At 37.2% G+C, this 18,130-nt stretch overlaps 5 protein-coding genes across 6 annotated transcripts; 2 read left to right on the top strand and 3 right to left on the bottom strand.

The window, feature by feature from the left end:
* Positions 2,364-5,199, top strand: LOC104792130 (proteinaceous RNase P 2). Its single transcript, XM_010518190.2, has 7 exons — positions 2,364-2,515; positions 2,835-3,893; positions 4,011-4,112; positions 4,185-4,363; positions 4,468-4,588; positions 4,691-4,759; positions 4,842-5,199. Exons 2-7 carry the CDS (start codon positions 2,907-2,909, stop codon positions 4,974-4,976), a joined length of 1,593 nt encoding a protein of 530 aa, XP_010516492.1. The 5' UTR covers positions 2,364-2,515; positions 2,835-2,906; the 3' UTR covers positions 4,977-5,199.
* On the top strand, positions 5,429-9,802 carry LOC104792138 (translocase of chloroplast 132, chloroplastic-like). Of its 2 annotated transcripts, none has more exons than XM_010518210.2 (3): positions 5,429-5,550; positions 5,912-9,511; positions 9,631-9,802. In XM_010518210.2, exon 2 carries the CDS (start codon positions 5,929-5,931, stop codon positions 9,415-9,417), a length of 3,489 nt encoding a protein of 1,162 aa, XP_010516512.1. In that variant the 5' UTR covers positions 5,429-5,550; positions 5,912-5,928; the 3' UTR covers positions 9,418-9,511; positions 9,631-9,802. The 2 variants fall into 2 exon arrangements, with proteins under 2 accessions (XP_010516512.1, XP_010516505.1); XM_010518203.2 differs by having other exon boundaries at positions 5,431-5,550; positions 5,906-9,511.
* Positions 9,924-11,453, bottom strand: LOC104792154 (WW domain-binding protein 11-like). The gene is made up of 3 exons (XM_010518222.2): positions 11,225-11,453; positions 10,543-11,143; positions 9,924-10,453 (listed from the first exon to the last, which is right to left on the bottom strand). The coding sequence occupies exons 1-3, from the start codon at positions 11,376-11,378 to the stop codon at positions 10,111-10,113; spliced, it is 1,098 nt and encodes a 365-aa protein (XP_010516524.1). The 5' UTR covers positions 11,379-11,453; the 3' UTR covers positions 9,924-10,110.
* On the bottom strand, positions 13,170-13,965 carry LOC104792161 (peptidyl-prolyl cis-trans isomerase CYP19-1). The gene has a single exon (XM_010518234.2). The coding sequence runs from the start codon at positions 13,891-13,893 to the stop codon at positions 13,375-13,377; it is 519 nt and encodes a 172-aa protein (XP_010516536.1). The 5' UTR covers positions 13,894-13,965; the 3' UTR covers positions 13,170-13,374.
* Positions 14,741-15,499, bottom strand: LOC104708588. Its single transcript, XM_010425187.1, has one exon. The coding sequence runs from the start codon at positions 15,497-15,499 to the stop codon at positions 14,741-14,743; it is 759 nt and encodes a 252-aa protein (XP_010423489.1).

Raw genomic sequence — 18,130 nt, forward strand, 5'->3', positions numbered from 1 at the left:
TCGGCTAAATTAATTGTTATTCTCTTTTAAACACTATATATATATATTTATATATATAGATGCACTGCATAGTAACATGATCTATTTACTTTTATAACAATAAATTTTAATTGATAAATTAAAAATGAAAATAATTAATTTTTATATACATTAAACACATAAAATAATTATTTCTTCTCACATATCTCTATATATTCTACATAAAAAACACAATCAAACGGTGTAAGCAAGTCAAAACTTAGATAACATAGTAACATTTATATTAAAAAAATAAAAAAAAAAACTTAACAATTTTATTTAAAATCATATATGAACATTAAAATCGTCCCGTAAATTCAATAAATAGTTATAGGTATAATTTAAAAATTAATAAAACAACAGCAAAATAACAAACAAATATAATATACATATTTTAAATATTTAAAGTTTTAAAAATATAGTTCTACGGTGTACCGCGGGTTAAATCCTAGTTAATTATATATAAATGTTATTAGACATTTTGATGTTGCCAAGTCCAGTACTTTTCTATCCTTTTCTTGACGTAATATTATGGACCAAAGTCGATCTAAATCATTCAGGACCTGACCCGACTCGAGTCTTTGCAGCCAGCAACCTATTAGCCATAATACAGTAATTAGAGACAGATGAATACGTTGTTTCTATACAATTGATGAATTTAGTCATGAATACAAAAAATAAAGCAGAAACTCACCGAGATTTCACCGTTCAATAAATTACTTGTTGCAATACTGAGTAGTTAATACATGGAAACTTGAATATGACCATAATTAAAGTTCAAGAATTTTGACGGTCACATATACATACACACATTGACCATGTTATTGGCACAAACAACGCCACTCCCATATAAAAGAACCATCCATAACGCTTTATTTTCTTAACTACCTTTCATATTTCAATCACTATAGCAGTAGAGAAAAAGAAGAAAAAAAATGTTTTGGAGAAATTTGTTTTCGAGAGTTGCAAAATGGTTGGATTCTGCGAAAAACATGGTTCATAACTTCATCTCTCCAATTGTTGAAAGGGTCCAAGAAACACTGTCCTCTGCGGTTACCAGGCTTCGTGGTTTCTTTGATGCCATCATTACTAAGCTCCGCAACTTCTTTGTTGCGGTGTTTTTAAAGTTTCGTGATTTCTTTGTTATGACCGTTGCTAAAATTTGGAATTTTTTTGCTATGGTTATTGCTAAAATTTGCAATTTCTTTGCTATGGCTATTGCTAATGTTCGCAGTTTTTTCGATACTGTCAAAACATTGTATCGCCTTTTTCAGAAATTGCAAAAGCCACTCAGCCTAATAAACGACTTGTTGGATATTTTGGAGAGTGAGATGACGCCCTTTAGCAAATTGCTTCGTGTTCTCAATATCTTTAATCGATTTGAGGATTTGGAAACTATCTTTGGTGGAATGGTACAACAATAATGAAGCCTTCTTAGTCTAGTAGTCAATCGTTTGTAATTTTGTTTTTTTAATAATCATATGAATAATAAATTTGATTTTGCAGCAGCTATTATTGTTTTATATAATGGATAATCATTTTTTTTCTTCATTATTTTTACTACTCGTCTTTTGCCTAGTGTCGTTCTAAATTCTCATCACTATTATTTCGTTCAACTAAAACTTATTCATCTACAACTCTTCTCATTCAATTCGTGTATTATTCTCCAACTTCTTCATGCTAACTTGATTTACGCATACTGGATACACTTCCTTTCATTTGATCGTGAGAAAAATAAAAAGACTTACATGGACCATCCCGACCTGGCCAACATGCTTTATATTTGTTCGATTTCTAATCTGTATTAGAATGTACATACGTACTAATGAAACTTAATGATAAATGCCAAAAGTGGTGTTATTAAGCAAGCTCCAAAGTAGAAATAATATCGTAGAAAACTTAAAAATTTCATATATATATATATATATATTGAATCTTCAATCTTAAAATTAATTTCGACTAGTTTTTTAGTTAAGGAGATTTTTTTTTTTTTTTTTTGACGAACAGTTAAGGAGAATTTATGAAACAAATTATTGTGCAAAAAAATAATAAAAGTTAATAACTATTGTAAGTTATTGCATGAAATGTATTGATTAATAATCGAAGTGAAGAAAGAAATATTTATTTCGGAAATGATATGCATGAATGATGGTATTACATCTCTTTTTTGAAAAATAAAAAGAATTATATAAATCTGATGACCGGTTCAACATGATGATTGATGATTTCGCTAAACCGGGTCAATTACAACTTACAACAATTAAAAAAAAATCAAAAAACTTAACCAAGATTACGCTAAACCGGGATCGACAATTCAAAACCCGATAAGCAATCCGGTTCAGTTTCAAATCTTTGCTGCTCAGTAGTGAATCGCCGCCGTGCTCTTTTGTCGAATTGGTGTGGTCTCTCCTCCACGCATCGACGTCGCGCCACCGTCTAATCGCTTTAAACGTCCGCCAGCTAGTTTCTCTCGCCGGCTTCGTTTACTCGGAAAAAGGTAAACTCTTTGTTCTGTTTTAGGAACTGAAACTAATATATGTTTTGTAATTGGTTTAGAATTGGAATTGAAAAACTCAGGAGAACTAGAAATAGTTAGAGCAATCTATAGCAGAATACATAGAGATTCTAAAATTTGTATCTTTCTTTTCACTTTCAAGAAAAGTTCAATTATTTTTTTTTTGATTTTGGGCGATCTTGTGCAGCTTTGATACAAGCTGATGTCTCAAGTTTGAATCTTTGTAAAAAAGATTGATTTTGGAATTGTATCAGTTGGTTTGTTTCAGCTGATTTAAATTTTGTGGCATTTTTCTTGTCAGGGTCAGGGGTTTCATCTTCTAGTTTCTGCCAATGCAAAGCTTGTAGCTTTTGAGATATATAGTATATAATACATGGCTGCTTCTGATCAACACCGCTCTCGTCACCAGGACGAAAGCCCTTCAAAACCCAACAAGAAGAAGAAGGTAAGCCGAAACCCAGAAGCAAACCTCCTCTTCAATCTCAATTCATGCTCCAAGTCCAAGGACCTCTCAGCTGCCTTAGCTCTTTATGATGCAGCAGTCACTTCTAGTGAAGTACGCCTCAACCAGCAACATTTTCAGACCCTTCTTTACCTATGCTCAGCTTGCATTAGTGACACATCTCTTCAAAAACTTGCCGTTGATCGTGGCTTTAAGATTTTTGATTGTATGGTTAGTTCCGGGATAAGTCCTAATGAGGCATCCATCACTTCAGTAGCTCGTCTAGCTGCTGCTAAGGGTGATGGTGATTATGCTTTCAAGGTTGTCAAGGACTTTGTTTCTGTTGGCGGTGTATCCATTCCCCGTCTGAGGACCTATGCGCCTGCTTTGCTATGTTTCTGCGAGAGATTGGAGGCTGAAAAGGGTTATGAGGTGGAAGAGCACATGGCTGCTGCAGGTATTGCATTGGAGGAGGCCGAGATCACGGCTCTGTTGAAGGTAAGCGCTGCCACGGGACGAGGAAACAAGGTTTATAGATATTTACATAAATTAAGGGAATATGTTGGCTGCATTTGTGAAGAAACTTCGAAAATTATCGAGGAATGGTTCTATGGAGAGAAAGCTGGTGAGGTTAGTGATAATGGAATTGGGTCTGATGTTTGGATGCTTAGAGAAGCTGTTTTGAAGAATGGAGGTGGGTGGCACGGGCATGGATGGGTTGGGGAGGGTAAATGGATTGTAAAGAAAGGTAATGTTAGCTCAACCGGAAGATGTTTGACTTGCAGTGAGCAGTTGGCTTGTGTAGATACCAATGAGGTAGAAACACAGAAGTTTGTGGATTCTTTGGTGGCTTTGGCTATGGAGAGGAAGGCAAAGTTGGATTCATGCGAGGCAACGGTAGTGTTCAGCGAGTTTCAGGTTAGAGAAAGAATTGTTTTTCAAAGTCGATTCTCTTAGGTTGAAAATTACAAAGAACATTTATGTTGAGTATTCAATTTTCAATTTTTGTTGATGTTGCTTATCTATATATGCCAGGGCTGGCTTGAGAAGCATGGAGATTATGAAGCTATAGTAGATGGAGCCAATATTGGGCTCTACCAACAAAATTTTGCAGATGGCGGTTTCAGTCTTCCACAGGTTCTCATCTATTTTTACATATTTTTCTTTTGTGAAACCATTCCTGCAATACTGACAACGTACATAGTGCAGCTTGAATCTGTGGTGAATGAACTTTACCATGAAAGTGGTAATAGCAAATGGCCCCTGATTCTATTGCACAAGAGACGGGTCAGGGCGCTTTTAGAAAACCCAACCCACCGGGATCTGGTTGAAGAATGGATTAGTAACGGTGTCTTATATGCAACTCCACTAGGCTCCAATGATGACTGGTATGAAATTTAGCTTCTCTTACGTTACATACCATTAGTTTGAAAAAACAAACAATATTTGGTTACCACACTCATCTTTTGCTGTTTTTTTTTTACCTTTCCAGGTATTGGCTGTATGCTGCTGCTAAGCTCAAGTGTTTGCTTGTTACAAATGATGAGATGAGAGACCACATTTTTGAACTGTTAGGGGGCAGTTTTTTCCAAAAGTGGAAAGAAAGGCATCAGGTACAGTTCTTAACTTATACTATGTAAATATGAAACTTTTATAGTAAAAGTATCATAATGAGAAATCTACAATTAGCTTTTGGTTTTATGGTTTTGGTACAGGTCCGGTATACTTTTGTGAAAGGTAATCTGAATCTTGAAATGCCGTCGCCTTTTTCCGTTGTGATGCAGGTTTGTTTACCATCTCAGTCCCTTTTGTTTCCTTGGTTTTACGAAATGGATAGTTTCTAACTTATTTCCTCCACAAAATCAGGAATCAGAGAAAGGGTCATGGCATGTCCCGGTTTCATGCGAAAACAATGAAGAGTCTTCAAGAACTTGGATGTGTATCAGCAGACAGAGTGTTTTAGATTCACCTAAGATTAATGGAAAGCTAGCAACTTCTTGAAATGGGAAGATTCTTAGTAGCTGCAACATCTTATCGAGTTATCCTGTTGCAGCTAATGATGATAATGGAGATTTTGGGATCCGACAATGGAGCGGACCGGACCGTCCAAAACAGGATCTATTGTTGTTGTTGTGAGTTTTATGTTTAGTCCTTTAAAGATTAACACAAAAACATCATCATTGGTTCTATACTTCTATGATAAAGGACTACTGAAATTTTGCTAGTTAGAAAGAATGAAAAAACGGTTGAATCAATCTGATTCATCAAACCCGGACCGGACCGAACCGAACCGGACCGGGTTGGTTGAATCTAATTGACACACGAGGGTTTTCCTATTCCCATCACGGCTTCTCACACTCTACTTTATTTTTGTCCACGTCAGTATCATTTCACGACTGCATCATCCACCGTACGATGCTTAAACCCAAAACGATCTGGACCGTTGATGAACGTCTCTTATCTCCTTTCTCCCGTCGTAGTCGCAGGGGCTCGCAGCCGGTAAAGCGCATGAAGGATCTTCACACTTTTTCACCTTCTCTCTCCATTTCTATCTCTCTCTAACGAACCCTCTCTGGTAAGCTCTTCGCCATTTCTAACTCTCCTTCTTCTTCGTTTCTCTTCTGTTTACTTTTTGGTTATTCTTTGTGTGTTTTGGAGATCCCTATCAGTATATATATACTTGTGTTTAAGCCGATTTGGTTCAGTACAATTGAATTTTAGTTTCTGGGATTGGTAACGGATACGTGGATTTGTTGTGGTGATTAGCTCTGATCTAGGGGTTTTTTTAGCTGTGTGTTCAATTTTGTTTTTGTTTTTGTATTTTGGGGGTTGTTGGATTATGAGTAAGAGCTTATTTTGATTTGGTTTAGTTGCAATGATTTTGTGATTTGTGATTTATGAATTAATGGGATCTTTTTTGTTTGTTTTAGTTGTAGCGGTGGTGATCTAGAAAATGGGAGATGGGACTGAGTTTGTGGTTAGGTCAGATAAGGAAGAGAATATAATAAAGATTGGTGAGGATGAGCAAGTAGTGAAGAATGACTTGGTGGGATCTGATAAAACTAGGGATGATAACGAAGATGAGGTTTTTATGGAAGCTATTGGTTCAGAAGATGATGATGAGCAGGAGGAGGGTACAAAACGTGAATCGTTTGAAGCCGATCAATTGCAAAAGGATTCACCTTTGAAGGATGAGAATGAAGTGGAGGATTTTGAAGAGGCAGTGGGTGATGATCTGGATGAAACAAGTAGCACCGAAGGGGGAGTGAAAGATTTGAAGGTTGTTGGAGAGAGGCATGAAGAAGCTGAATTTGATTCTTTGATTCCTGAAATGAATGGTGATAACGGGGAAGCAGGTGCAGAAAATAGTTATGGTCAAATTGAATCAAGCTTGGATGTTGTTGAGAACACTGAGATTGTTCATTCCAATGGTTCCAGTTTAACGTCTGAGGGTGTGACTATTGAAAACGGAAAGACTCGTTCTTTTTCGGAAAATGGAGTAAACTCTCCTAAGAATAAAGATCTAGCGGCTGAAGTTATCTCAGAAGCTGTTGGGCCTGAGGAACCATGGGATGATGGCATTGAAGTCGAAAGTTGGGAGGAAAGAGTTGATGGCATACGTACAGAAGAAGAGGTTAAGGGAAATGAAGGAGCAAATACGAATAGTGTTGAGAAGGGTTCAGTATGTATTGACAATGAGTCTGAGGCAAAAACAATTGGTGAGACCGGTGTCGACTACACTAGTAAAATTGTTGAAAATGCTTCAGGTGATAAATCTGAGAACAATAGTATTGGAGTGGCAAGTACTGAGACTTCATCTCCATTGGATAATTCTAGTTCCAGGGATAAGGGAGGGGACAATACTTGTTTGAAACCAGAGCAACAGTTGCCTTCTTCACCGAACTCAAATCTTGAGTCTATTGAACTTCACAGCAATAGTAGCTCCCCTGGGGTAACTTGTAGAGAAAACGGGGCAGTTCAAAATCCTAATGGAGGACATGATGTTCAGCAGAGTCCTCAACCTAAAACGGAAGTTGAGAAGCAGCAAAGCAGCAGAGTAAATTTAGATCCAGAGATTAAGGAAAACTCACATGTGGGTAGAGAATCTGAGGTAGTAAGTTCTGTTTCACCAGCAGAGTCGAGAAGCAATCCTGCAGCATTACCACCTGCTCGTCCAGCAGGTCTTGGTCGTGCTTCTCCTCTTTTGGAACCTGCACCACGTGCTCCTCAACAGTCTCGTGTCAATGGAAATGTGTCTCACAATCAGTCTCAGCAAACTGAGGACTCTACCAATGCGGAGACTGATGAGCATGATGAGACCCGTGAGAAGCTTCAGTTGATCAGGGTAAAGTTTTTGAGGCTTGCACATAGACTAGGGCAAACCCCGCATAATGTTGTAGTTGCTCAGGTTTTATACAGGCTTGGACTGGCTGAGCAGTTGAGGGGGAGAAATGGAAGCCGTGTTGGTGCTTTTAGTTTTGATCGTGCCAGTGCCATGGCAGAACAGCTTGAAGCAGCTGGACAGGATCCACTTGATTTTTCTTGTACGATTATGGTGCTTGGTAAAAGTGGGGTTGGTAAAAGTGCAACAATCAATTCTATATTCGATGAAGTGAAATTTTGTACCGATGCATTTCAGATGGGGACAAAGAGGGTTCAAGATGTTGAGGGTTTTGTTCAGGGGATTAAGGTACGGGTGATTGACACTCCTGGTCTCTTACCTTCCTGGTCTGATCAAGCCAAGAATGAGAAGATCCTGAATTCTGTTAAGGCTTTCATCAAGAAGAGTCCACCTGACATTGTACTATATCTTGATAGGTTGGATATGCAAAGCAGAGATTCTGGTGACATGCCTCTCCTGCGCACCATCAGTGATGTTTTTGGTCCATCGATATGGTTTAATGCCATTGTGGGTTTGACTCATGCCGCTTCTGTTCCACCAGATGGCCCAAATGGCACTGCTTCTAGCTATGACATGTTTGTAACACAACGTTCTCATGTCATCCAGCAGGCCATTCGCCAAGCAGCTGGAGATATGAGGCTCATGAACCCTGTTTCTTTAGTTGAGAATCACTCTGCTTGCAGGACTAATCGGGCAGGCCAGAGAGTATTACCGAATGGCCAAGTGTGGAAGCCTCATTTGCTGTTACTCTCATTTGCATCCAAGATTCTAGCAGAAGCAAATGCTCTTCTGAAATTACAAGACAATATTCCCGGGAGACCATTTGTAGCTCGGTCCAAGGCTCCGCCATTACCATTTCTCCTTTCATCACTTCTGCAATCAAGACCACAACCGAAGCTTCCTGAACAACAGTATGGTGATGAAGAAGATGAAGATGATTTAGACGGATCATCAGATTCGGATGAAGAATCGGAGTATGACCAGCTTCCTCCCTTTAAGAGCCTGACTAAAGCTCAAATGGCTACGCTTAGTAGATCTCAGAAGAAGCAGTATCTAGATGAAATGGAGTACCGGGAGAAACTATTAATGAAGAAGCAAATGAAAGAGGAAAGAAAGAGACGTAAGATGTTTAAGAAATTTGCTGCAGAGATTAAAGATTTGCCTGATGGGTATAATGAAAATGTGGAAGAGGAGAGTGGTGGACCTGCATCAGTTCCAGTTCCCATGCCAGATTTATCTCTACCTGCGTCTTTTGACTCTGATAACCCGACTCACCGCTACCGCTACCTTGATTCCTCCAATCAGTGGCTTGTTAGGCCAGTCCTGGAAACTCATGGGTGGGATCATGATATTGGTTATGAAGGTGTGAATGCAGAACGCCTCTTCGTTGTAAAAGAAAAAATACCAATATCTGTCTCAGGCCAAGTCACAAAAGACAAGAAGGATGCAAATGTGCAGTTGGAAATGGCAAGCTCAGTTAAGCATGGAGAGGGTAAATCAACTTCCCTAGGTTTTGACATGCAAACTGTTGGAAAGGAATTGGCTTACACTCTTCGAAGTGAAACAAGATTCAACAATTTCAGGAGAAACAAAGCTGCAGCTGGTCTCTCTGTAACTCTCTTGGGCGATTCGGTTTCTGCGGGGGTGAAAGTCGAAGATAAGTTGATTGCTAATAAATGGTTCAGAATGGTTATGTCTGGTGGAGCAATGACTAGTCGGGGAGATGTGGCTTATGGTGGTAGTTTAGAAGCTCAGTTGAGAGATAAAGATTATCCGCTTGGTCGGTTTTTGACTACTCTTGGACTTTCCGTTATGGATTGGCACGGTGATCTTGCTATAGGAGGGAACATACAGTCTCAGGTTCCCATTGGACGTTCCTCTAATTTAATTGCTCGTGCAAATCTGAATAATAGAGGAGCAGGGCAAGTGAGTGTCCGTGTAAACAGCTCAGAGCAGCTCCAACTTGCTATGGTTGCAATTGTTCCTCTCTTCAAAAAGCTACTTAGTTATTATTCCCCGCAAACGCAATATGGACAATGATGAAGAATATTTAGGCTGATTTCACTTCTATCCCTTTGCAATGGAGCATTAGGAAATGATTAGTCACAAGAACACGTTAGAGTGAGTTGAAAAGGTACAAAACCTGATATCTATGGATCTATATCTTGCTTTGTTTGCTGATTTTGGTCTTTTTGGTTTTTCTTAATGGAGTTTGCATTTTTGCTGATGTTGGTGTGGTTTGGTTTTGAGCAGGAGTTGTTTGCTAGCAAAGAGACCAATCGTTGGAGGAAATCTTGTGTCTTGAAATAGCCAGAACATAACACGTTCCCTGCCTGATATATACTAGCTCAGTGGTTGTTGTTTTCCTTCTATTTCTAAAACTTTGTGATCTCTATTATGAATGAAGTATATCTATTTTTGTTCATGTTTCTCTCTGGTTTAGTCCTTTCTTCAGTCAATGGCGCATCAGATAATCATATTCATATTTGTGCCGGATGTTAAATTTGACTTTAAATACACCATACACTTTAACACCTTTTTAAGGCTTTGCTGTAATAAATACTAATTTTATGCTTAAGATGTAAACAAGTACAAATAGGGGACTATAATAATAATAGTCCATAAATTCTCCAATGAATCAAGTATAGACTTTTATAGTATTACAAAAGGTGCCCATGAACAATGGAAAAAAGAAGATAGTGTAGAGTATGTAAGCAAAAAAAACACACCCAATCAATTGCAGACTGTGAATCTGCAGGTCCCGGAATTAGCCTTGATGAAACGAATAGCAGTCATGAGAACATCGTGCTGCGAATTCCCGAGGAGAGCCAAATTGGTATGTGTGATCACAGAGATGGAATTGTAAGGAAAGCCAAGAGAGTTGTATGAATTGAGTAATGCAGTTGTTGCCTCTCTTAGGAGTGTCTTATAGGCTTCTCCTCGACCGTCAAGCGCTTCCCTTATCGTCATATCAGTACCGTATCTCCTCCCAGCCACTAGCCCGAATGCAACAGCGACCTTTGTGTCGGGGCCTATAGCTCTCCAGTAGCATCTGTACTCAGGTTTCATCCACAACCTATGTATATATCACAAAGCCAAAATGTTATGAAATTATATGAAACAGAGGTCCAGGCATGATGTGAATGGATTAGAGAGAAAGCTCACTGGTGAGAACAAGCTGATGCCTCTACAAATGGCACTGGAGGGAGTGGAGGCAAAGGTGGAAGCTTAAACTGAGGAGGTGATGTAACTGGAGGAGGACTTATGACCGGGACCTGAGGAGGAGGCAATGTAGCTGGAGGAGGACTTATGGCCGGGACCTGAGGAGGAGGCAATGTAGCTGGAGGAGGACTTATGACCGGGGCCTGAGGAGGTGGCTTGACCTGTGGCACCTGCGGAGGAGGCTTGACCGGCACCTGAGGAGGTGGCATGACCGGGACTTGAGGAGGAGGCATGACCGGAGCTGTTGGTGGTTTAGGACAAAAAGACCTGGGCTGAAGTGGCTGAGCAAGAAGCGCATCGGTAGCAAACGTTTCAACCCCAAAAAAGCTGAACATTAGTTTAAGTTTCTGAGCAGGACCTGAAGCAATGCTGCAACTATTTGGGTCTTGTTGAGCTCCATTGTCTGAAACCTGAGCATAACAGTTACTCAGATCCGGTGTCCCATCAAATCTCATCACATAACCTCCAAGCCAATTAGTAGTCTCTTCTCTCGACATATAGACCTGTCCATTTCCATCAGAACATGTGACACTAACCTTGACCCCTGCAGCATATTAACAAACACATCTTAAGGAACACAAGCAGAGCTAGACAACAATGTAAAAATGTTATTAACTATTATTACCGGAGACAGGAAAATCGAACAAAGATCTTTCTCCATCCTTGCATTGGTCACAAAACACTGAGCCTGTGACCGTGGCGTATCCGGCTACTTCATTAGCGGCTAAACAAAGAATGAGAAAGGATACAAAGAGGAAATTATTATGATATGGATCCATTGATGCTCAGAAGCTATTAGCAATAAAGAATAAGAAGAGAGATGTGTAGTTATGGTGTAGTCTTTAAAAGGCAGACGATAAAAAAGAGTAAATAAAAAGCTCTTCTCCAACCATCAACTGCTAAATATTAATTGAGGTTGTTGACAAAGACATTTTTTTTATAAAAAAAACAGTGTTTATGTGTATGAACATGAGAGCATCCGTACGAGTCAAGAATATTAATATATGTTCCAGCCTCCAAATTTCGTAATGGACTCTTAATGATCTCCCTAACCTTATGTGCTGAGCAATAAATTTTGCTGTTCTTTATATAGTATATATATTTTAGTGGTTTTGGAAGGTGTTGTGTTGGCTCTAACGCAATCAATACAATCAAGACTTTGTATGAATATGGTGGTTGTGTCAAAGCCTTTTACGAGATAATGGTTGTGTCAAGCTGTTAACTACTGTGTGAACACAGTTCCACACAGAACATGTGAAGTGTGAATAAAAAAGAGAAGAAATAAATTTTACACGACCCTACCCGCACGTATTTTTACAAGTTTTTTAACATATTGTAGTAGTTGTACACTGTTCTTGCAATTTTTCTTGGAGATATTTGGCTGTTTTCTTGATATAAGAAGAAAGATCATATAGTGTAGGAATGTCATGCAATTTGTATCTGTTATGCTAAATCAAAAGATGTTTATTTTGTTGTTAAATTATTTCACATCAAGTCTTATGTTCTTCCATGATGGTAAACAAGTTTATTGGTTTCATAAGTTAATCAGGTTGAGAAAATACGAATATACAACACTACTAGTCTGCTATATATGGTGTAAAGCTACGACATCTCATTGCAAATAAGAGTGCTATTTTTTTTTTAGATTTTTGGTTTTTCCGATTTATCGATGATACTTATTATGTTTCACAATGAATGTTATTTTGACATGCTTCACAATTCACACAAATTAAAAGATTTTTAGTCTTAAAAACTGTTAAACAAAATTAAAACCTCAAAACGATATTTTTCTAGAAAACGTAGGATTTTTTCCTGTGTGAAATGAAGAGAATAGTATCTAACGTAAAAACTTATGTATACATATTTTTATATCATTCCAATTTTGGTTTGGGTTTGTATTTTTCTAAAGTATATCCTTAAATCTTTAGAAAAAAATACTCAGTATAGATTGATTTTTTTTTCTTTCCCACGGTTTCAAATTTGTTTATTTTTCTGGATATAGAAAAGATGAATCACTTTAAACCAATATTATGATATGGTTTTTTGGAACGATCAGCTCAATTCGGTTTTGATCAATTTATCCCTGCCATTGAACATCCTAGCATTATATGGTAACGCAAAGAAATGTAATTGGGCCTCAAAAATTTAGTGTACAATATTGTATAAAACTATAAATGGGCCGTCCTTGCTAACTCATATTTTGGGTTCTGGTTTCACTTTCTTCCTCGTGTGCAAAACATGACCACATAGCAAAAAGACTTAAACGAAAAATATCAATAAAGTTGCACCCTTTTCCATGCCCTGACACCTATAAACCAGACCAATCACATCCATTTCATATAAAAACAATATACTTTCTTTTGTCACATAGTCCAAAATTTCAGTACTTTACCATATCCAATAAGAACTAAGTCTACTTCACATAAACATTATTGTATACGAAACTTGACTATTCTAAGATGCATCTAAGCTTTTAGTGCTTTACCATATCCAATTACAACTTAAGTCTACTGCTTATATGAAGCTTCGATTCTTAAGACGATGATGCTTAATAATAGTAGAAGAAGTAATAATAATAAACCTAAGACGAATTATTCTCATTTTTATTCAATGGTAGCCAAACTCATAACGATCACAAGAGCAAAAAGAAAAAAAAACATCGAAATCCAAAAGAACACAAACCAGAAAAAAACATCAAAAGAAACAACACAAAGCTACCATTGTAATACTCATCATCACCACTCTCTCTCTCTCTCTCTCAGAGACAAGACAGATCTAAGAAATCTGACCACAGTCAGCAATGACAACAGGCTTGGAGGTCCTTCCAGCATCAGATCCAACCTTCTCAATATCTCTAACAACATTCAAACCCTCAACAACTTGACCAAACACAACATGTTTCCCATCGAGCCACGAAGTCTTCTCAGTACAGATAAAAAACTGAGATCCGTTCGTGTTCGGACCAGCGTTGGCCATAGACAGTATACCTGGTCCGGTATGTTTCTTGATAAAGTTCTCGTCTTTAAACTTCATGCCGTAGATAGACTCGCCTCCGGTTCCGTTCCCGGCTGTGAAGTCACCTCCTTGGCACATGAATTTGGGGATCACACGGTGAAAGCTCGATCCTTTGTAGTGCAACGGCTTACCGGATTTGCCCACTCCTCTCTCTCCGGTACAGAGTGCTCTGAAATTCTCGGCGGTCTCTGGTGTTGTGTCTGCGTAAAGCTCCATCACGATCCGACCAGCTGGTTGCCCACCGACGGTCATGTCGAAGAAAACTTTAGGGTTGCCCATGATCTGATCGGAGAAGACGACGAAGAAGAAAGGTTTGTGTTTTGTGTTTTGTTGTGAATGTGAATGTGAGAGATTAGGGTTTTGTACTGTTTTATATAGAGGAAGGCTAGTGAAAAGGAAAGAATTTTATGACCGTTGATTTGTACACGTGTAAGGAGATTAAGAGGGTTTGTGTTAACTGTGGTTAGTGTTGAATCTAACTCGGGTTAAAAGTTGCGTGGATCCAAGGCAGAGAATATATTGTGTGTTTGGTTAGATATTTCATATTTGACTGAAGTAACGCTGTCGTTTCACTCGTTTAGTTATGGGCCAAGAATAGTGAAGTCTAATGTGTTAATAGAAAGCCCATTGGTTTTGGAGCTAAGCTTTTGTGAACGCTTTTGTAATTTTTTCTTACAATTTTTGTAATCAGGCCTTCAAAATCTTTTACATGTATATCTCAAATTTGTAATATATATATATATATATGTACATAAATTTGTCACGGAAAGTTTTTTGTACTTTAAATAAGTAGATATGCATTGATAGATCCAATTAATAAATTTTGGGTTAAATTCTTCACTAATCTTTTGCTATTGTTTATACTAGGGTTTCAATTGCTCCTCAGAATCTAACACAGGGACATGTCATATGCTACGTGTTCATGTTTATGAATTTATGGCCATTCTCATGATCAAAGTAAATAGAAATGTTGAAAAATAAAAGAAAAACATATGAAAACATCTAAAACGAAGCAATGTATTCGATCCAGCCACAAAATTAACGAGTAACAAAAATAAAACCAAAAAGCCAAAAAAAAAAAAAAAAAAACTCTCAATAACACTAAAGTAATCAATGCTCCAAATGCTTAGTGATGAGGTCTGAAAATGCGTAACCACCATCTGTTGAGGTGGTAAATAGGTGACGACTTCATCTTCTTCTTGGGAACACTCGGCAAAGTAACATCTTCGGTTGATGGTTGCACCGTTACACTTAGTTTAATCCCAGCTTGACAGAGACCGGTCTTTAAGCTTACAAAATAATGCACTCCTTGTTTTGTGAGCTTAACGAGATCGTGCCCTTTCTTGTACACGGCTACAGTTGAAGTTGGTTTACAGGATTCGAACTCAAGTTCATCGCTGATTTCTCTAACGTCGTTGATGTGCTTGTTGTATTCGAAAAAGAGAGTATCTCCAACACGAAATTGTTTATCGTCACTCCACTTGGTATAGTAGAAACTGTTATATACGCTCCATCCGCTTGAGTCACCGACCTCGTAAATCCTTCCAGCAGAAGGAAGTATCTTGCTCGGTGGTGGTGGAGGAATCGGACGTGATGGGCCATTGATCTTCCTCGGCGGTGATGGTGGTGGAGGACTCGGACGTGACGGGTCATCGACGACAAGAACATCGAGTTTCATTCCCCAGACGCATTGAATATGGTTTGAGGTGATGAAATAGTGATGTCCTGGTTCCGTGAAGGTTACGACATCGTGTCCTGTGTTGTAAACAACTTTAGGAGAAGAATTATCGCATAACTCATACTCTAAAGCGTTAGAAACTTGAGTGACGTCGTTGACGTTCTGATCAGATTCGAAGACTAGTGAATCTCCAACATGGAATTCCATATGTTCAGCCCAAGAATCGTCCTTTACCGTCCAGCCATAATTGGAACCTCCAACTTTGTAGATTTAAGCGGAGCTGGAACCCAAGAAAAACATGATCATAAGCACGAAGCCAAAGATATTCTTTCTGGCCATGATTCGAATCGTATGGATAGGAGGAAGATGTAGAAAGATGATGAGATATATGAACTCTGAGAATGTGTTGGTGAAAAAGAACTCACGTATGTGCCCTGTTTATATATATTTACAAGCTCTTATCATAGTCCTTTTAGGATTTTGTTGTTAGTTTAGTTCCTTGATAAACCGTTTTTTTTTTTGTTAAAGTTTATCTAGATGAATCGTACGTAAGTTATATTTTTTTTATGTATACATAATATTATAATGTAGTATTCCTTTTTGCAATTACATTCACCTTTTGCAATCCTTTTCTCATTAGGTTTTATTTTTTAGTGTTTCTAATATAGTGCAAAATCTTATTTTATTTTATACAACTAGGTATGGGCTTCTACATAATTTATAGACTTTAATTACAACTAACGTAAGAAGAACTTTGATTCACATTTATTTAAATATTATAATTAATATATATAAATTTAATAAAATTTCAAAATATTACGAATATGTAAAATTAATTTTTTTTAAAATACTATCTAATATGGTTATATTATAAAGAGAACATGTTGGAATTAATAAAATATTGTTAAATTTGTGCTAACACGGGTTAAATCCTCATTTTATTATTTGTCAACCCTATTAATATTAGAATATTTGACATATAAAAGTTAAGTTGATTTAACTAAGATTGTGTAAAATAATTAAATCATTAGAAAAAATGTGACTTAATTATAGTATATAAATGACTTATTATGTATTTAGATCCCTTATTTTTGTTATAATAATTAAAAATCAAAATAGAATCTCAAACGCTAAACAAAACAAACTAAATATAACAAACAATGGTCATGAAGTATATTGCAGGTTAAAAAATTAATATAAACATTTAATCGATCGTCGAGAAATTTAATTATTTATCTATTTGAAAAACATCAAATATTTAACAAACAAATACAATATAAATTATAAATAATGATAAAAACTTTATGCATGCGGTATACCGCGGGTTAAATTCTAGTTTTTGTAATATAAATCCAATTATTTTGTAAGATCAGATGAGGTTACTTGGGTTTGGACTATTATTATTAGGCTCTAAATAGTAAATACATCTCAAAAATTGTATTACTTATTAGATGGACATATACATGACATATTCATAGCTTAACAAACGTTCCGTTAGGCGGAAGCTAATAAGAGATAGACTAAAGAAAGAGATCCAGCTCCTCCTTAGGCGGAAGCTAATGGCACTTGACAACAAGACAACAACTACTACTTCACCGAAGGATAATTTTCTTTACCTTTGGTTTGAAAACTTCCAATCTAGCTAAGCTCTATCTAGTCGATGTTTTGACTTTTATTTGCTCAACCTGATATGAGGCTCAACGTGTTTTTGCAATGTAACCGTACTTGTATTTTTCTTAATATACCGATGCCCCTTTTGAAAAAAAAAAAAAAAACAAAACAAAAGTTCCGTTGTAACATCATGGTTAAATAATTTAACTTAAATTTTATCTTAAGTCTAAAAAAAATTACGGGTTCAAAGCCCGGGAATGGAATCATTTTTTTTTTAAATAACATACATGTTGTTTGTACTTTTGTAGGAGCGTCTTACAAAAACACCCAAAAATCCCCTAGTCCACCTCAATGTAGTTAAATCTAAATACCCCAATTTATAAATCTCTCTTTCAATCACCCCTAAGAGATGGTAATGGAGTATCAAAAACAAACACCAGAACAAAATCCACACAAAACATCACTTGTGCATATTTTATATCATAGGAAATTTGCAGGAGATTTCAAAATTATGGATCTACTAGGCTCTGGAAAAAACGATTCTAACACTACACCTGTTGATTTTGCGAACTGACCTTGGAACTACTAAAATCGGAGAAACAATTTAAAGGATCAAACTCATTCATATTTCTGTCTCAATTCTTTTTGTACTTCTTAGACATATGTGTAGATTATAGAGTTTCTGGTTTGTCTTAGTCATGGATGATGGATTCGTTCATGTAAGCAAGAAAAACAAGCCCAAGAAGAGTTGGAATCAACAGACAACAATATATGCTTCTTCTGCAAGTCCACCAACTAGAGAAAACAGAGCAATATGGAGTGGAGATCCTCTAAACCACTTTTGACAAAATCTGACCTTCCAGCAGCTTTCGTATAAACAACACCAAAACTCCAAAAAAAGAGGAGTAGGATTATATTCTTATACCTCTTTGCTCTTTTGGCACCTTTGCATTCTGATAACCAGTTTTGCTGGTGACAATGTGTATCGTGTATAACAAGAAAAAAGAAAAAAAAAGTCATACATCTCTTGTGTGTTTGCTTCCCAAGTTCCCGATGTGTACTAAAACTTATTAGGGAGCTTAAATATGATTTGCCAACCAAAAAAGGTAAGCACATCTGAGATGTATGACTTTTTTTTTTTTTTTGACAGCCTTGGGCGGCAAGGCTGTCAAACTCTCTCGGATGTGCTCAAGGTCATATTTTAACTTCATATAAAGCCAAAAAGGT

Source organism: Camelina sativa, chromosome 1 (genome assembly GCF_000633955.1).
Source record: "Camelina sativa cultivar DH55 chromosome 1, Cs, whole genome shotgun sequence".
Lineage (NCBI taxonomy): Eukaryota > Viridiplantae > Streptophyta > Magnoliopsida > Brassicales > Brassicaceae > Camelina > Camelina sativa.

What these genes read in the sequence shown, in the direction of transcription:
- LOC104792130 (XM_010518190.2), top strand. Translation starts at nt 2,907, where the DNA reads ATGGCTGCTTCTGATCAACACCGCTCTCGTCACCAGGACGAAAGCCCT. An exon ending in CTAGGCTCCAATGATGACTG is followed by an intron (nt 4,364 to 4,467) that starts GTATGAAATTTA and finishes TTACCTTTCCAG; the next exon opens with GTATTGGCTGTATGCTGCTG. An exon ending in CTTTTTCCGTTGTGATGCAG is followed by an intron (nt 4,760 to 4,841) that starts GTTTGTTTACCA and finishes CCACAAAATCAG; the next exon opens with GAATCAGAGAAAGGGTCATG.
- LOC104708588 (XM_010425187.1), bottom strand. Translation starts at nt 15,499, where the DNA reads ATGGAATTCCATGTTGGAGATTCACTAGTCTTCGAATCTGATCAGAAC.
- LOC104792138 (XM_010518210.2), top strand. Translation starts at nt 5,929, where the DNA reads ATGGGAGATGGGACTGAGTTTGTGGTTAGGTCAGATAAGGAAGAGAAT.
- LOC104792161 (XM_010518234.2), bottom strand. Translation starts at nt 13,893, where the DNA reads ATGGGCAACCCTAAAGTTTTCTTCGACATGACCGTCGGTGGGCAACCA.
- LOC104792154 (XM_010518222.2), bottom strand. Translation starts at nt 11,378, where the DNA reads ATGGATCCATATCATAATAATTTCCTCTTTGTATCCTTTCTCATTCTT. An exon ending in GTTCGATTTTCCTGTCTCCG is followed by an intron (nt 11,144 to 11,224) that starts GTAATAATAGTT and finishes AATATGCTGCAG; the next exon opens with GGGTCAAGGTTAGTGTCACA. An exon ending in GCATCAGCTTGTTCTCACCA is followed by an intron (nt 10,454 to 10,542) that starts GTGAGCTTTCTC and finishes ATATATACATAG; the next exon opens with GTTGTGGATGAAACCTGAGT.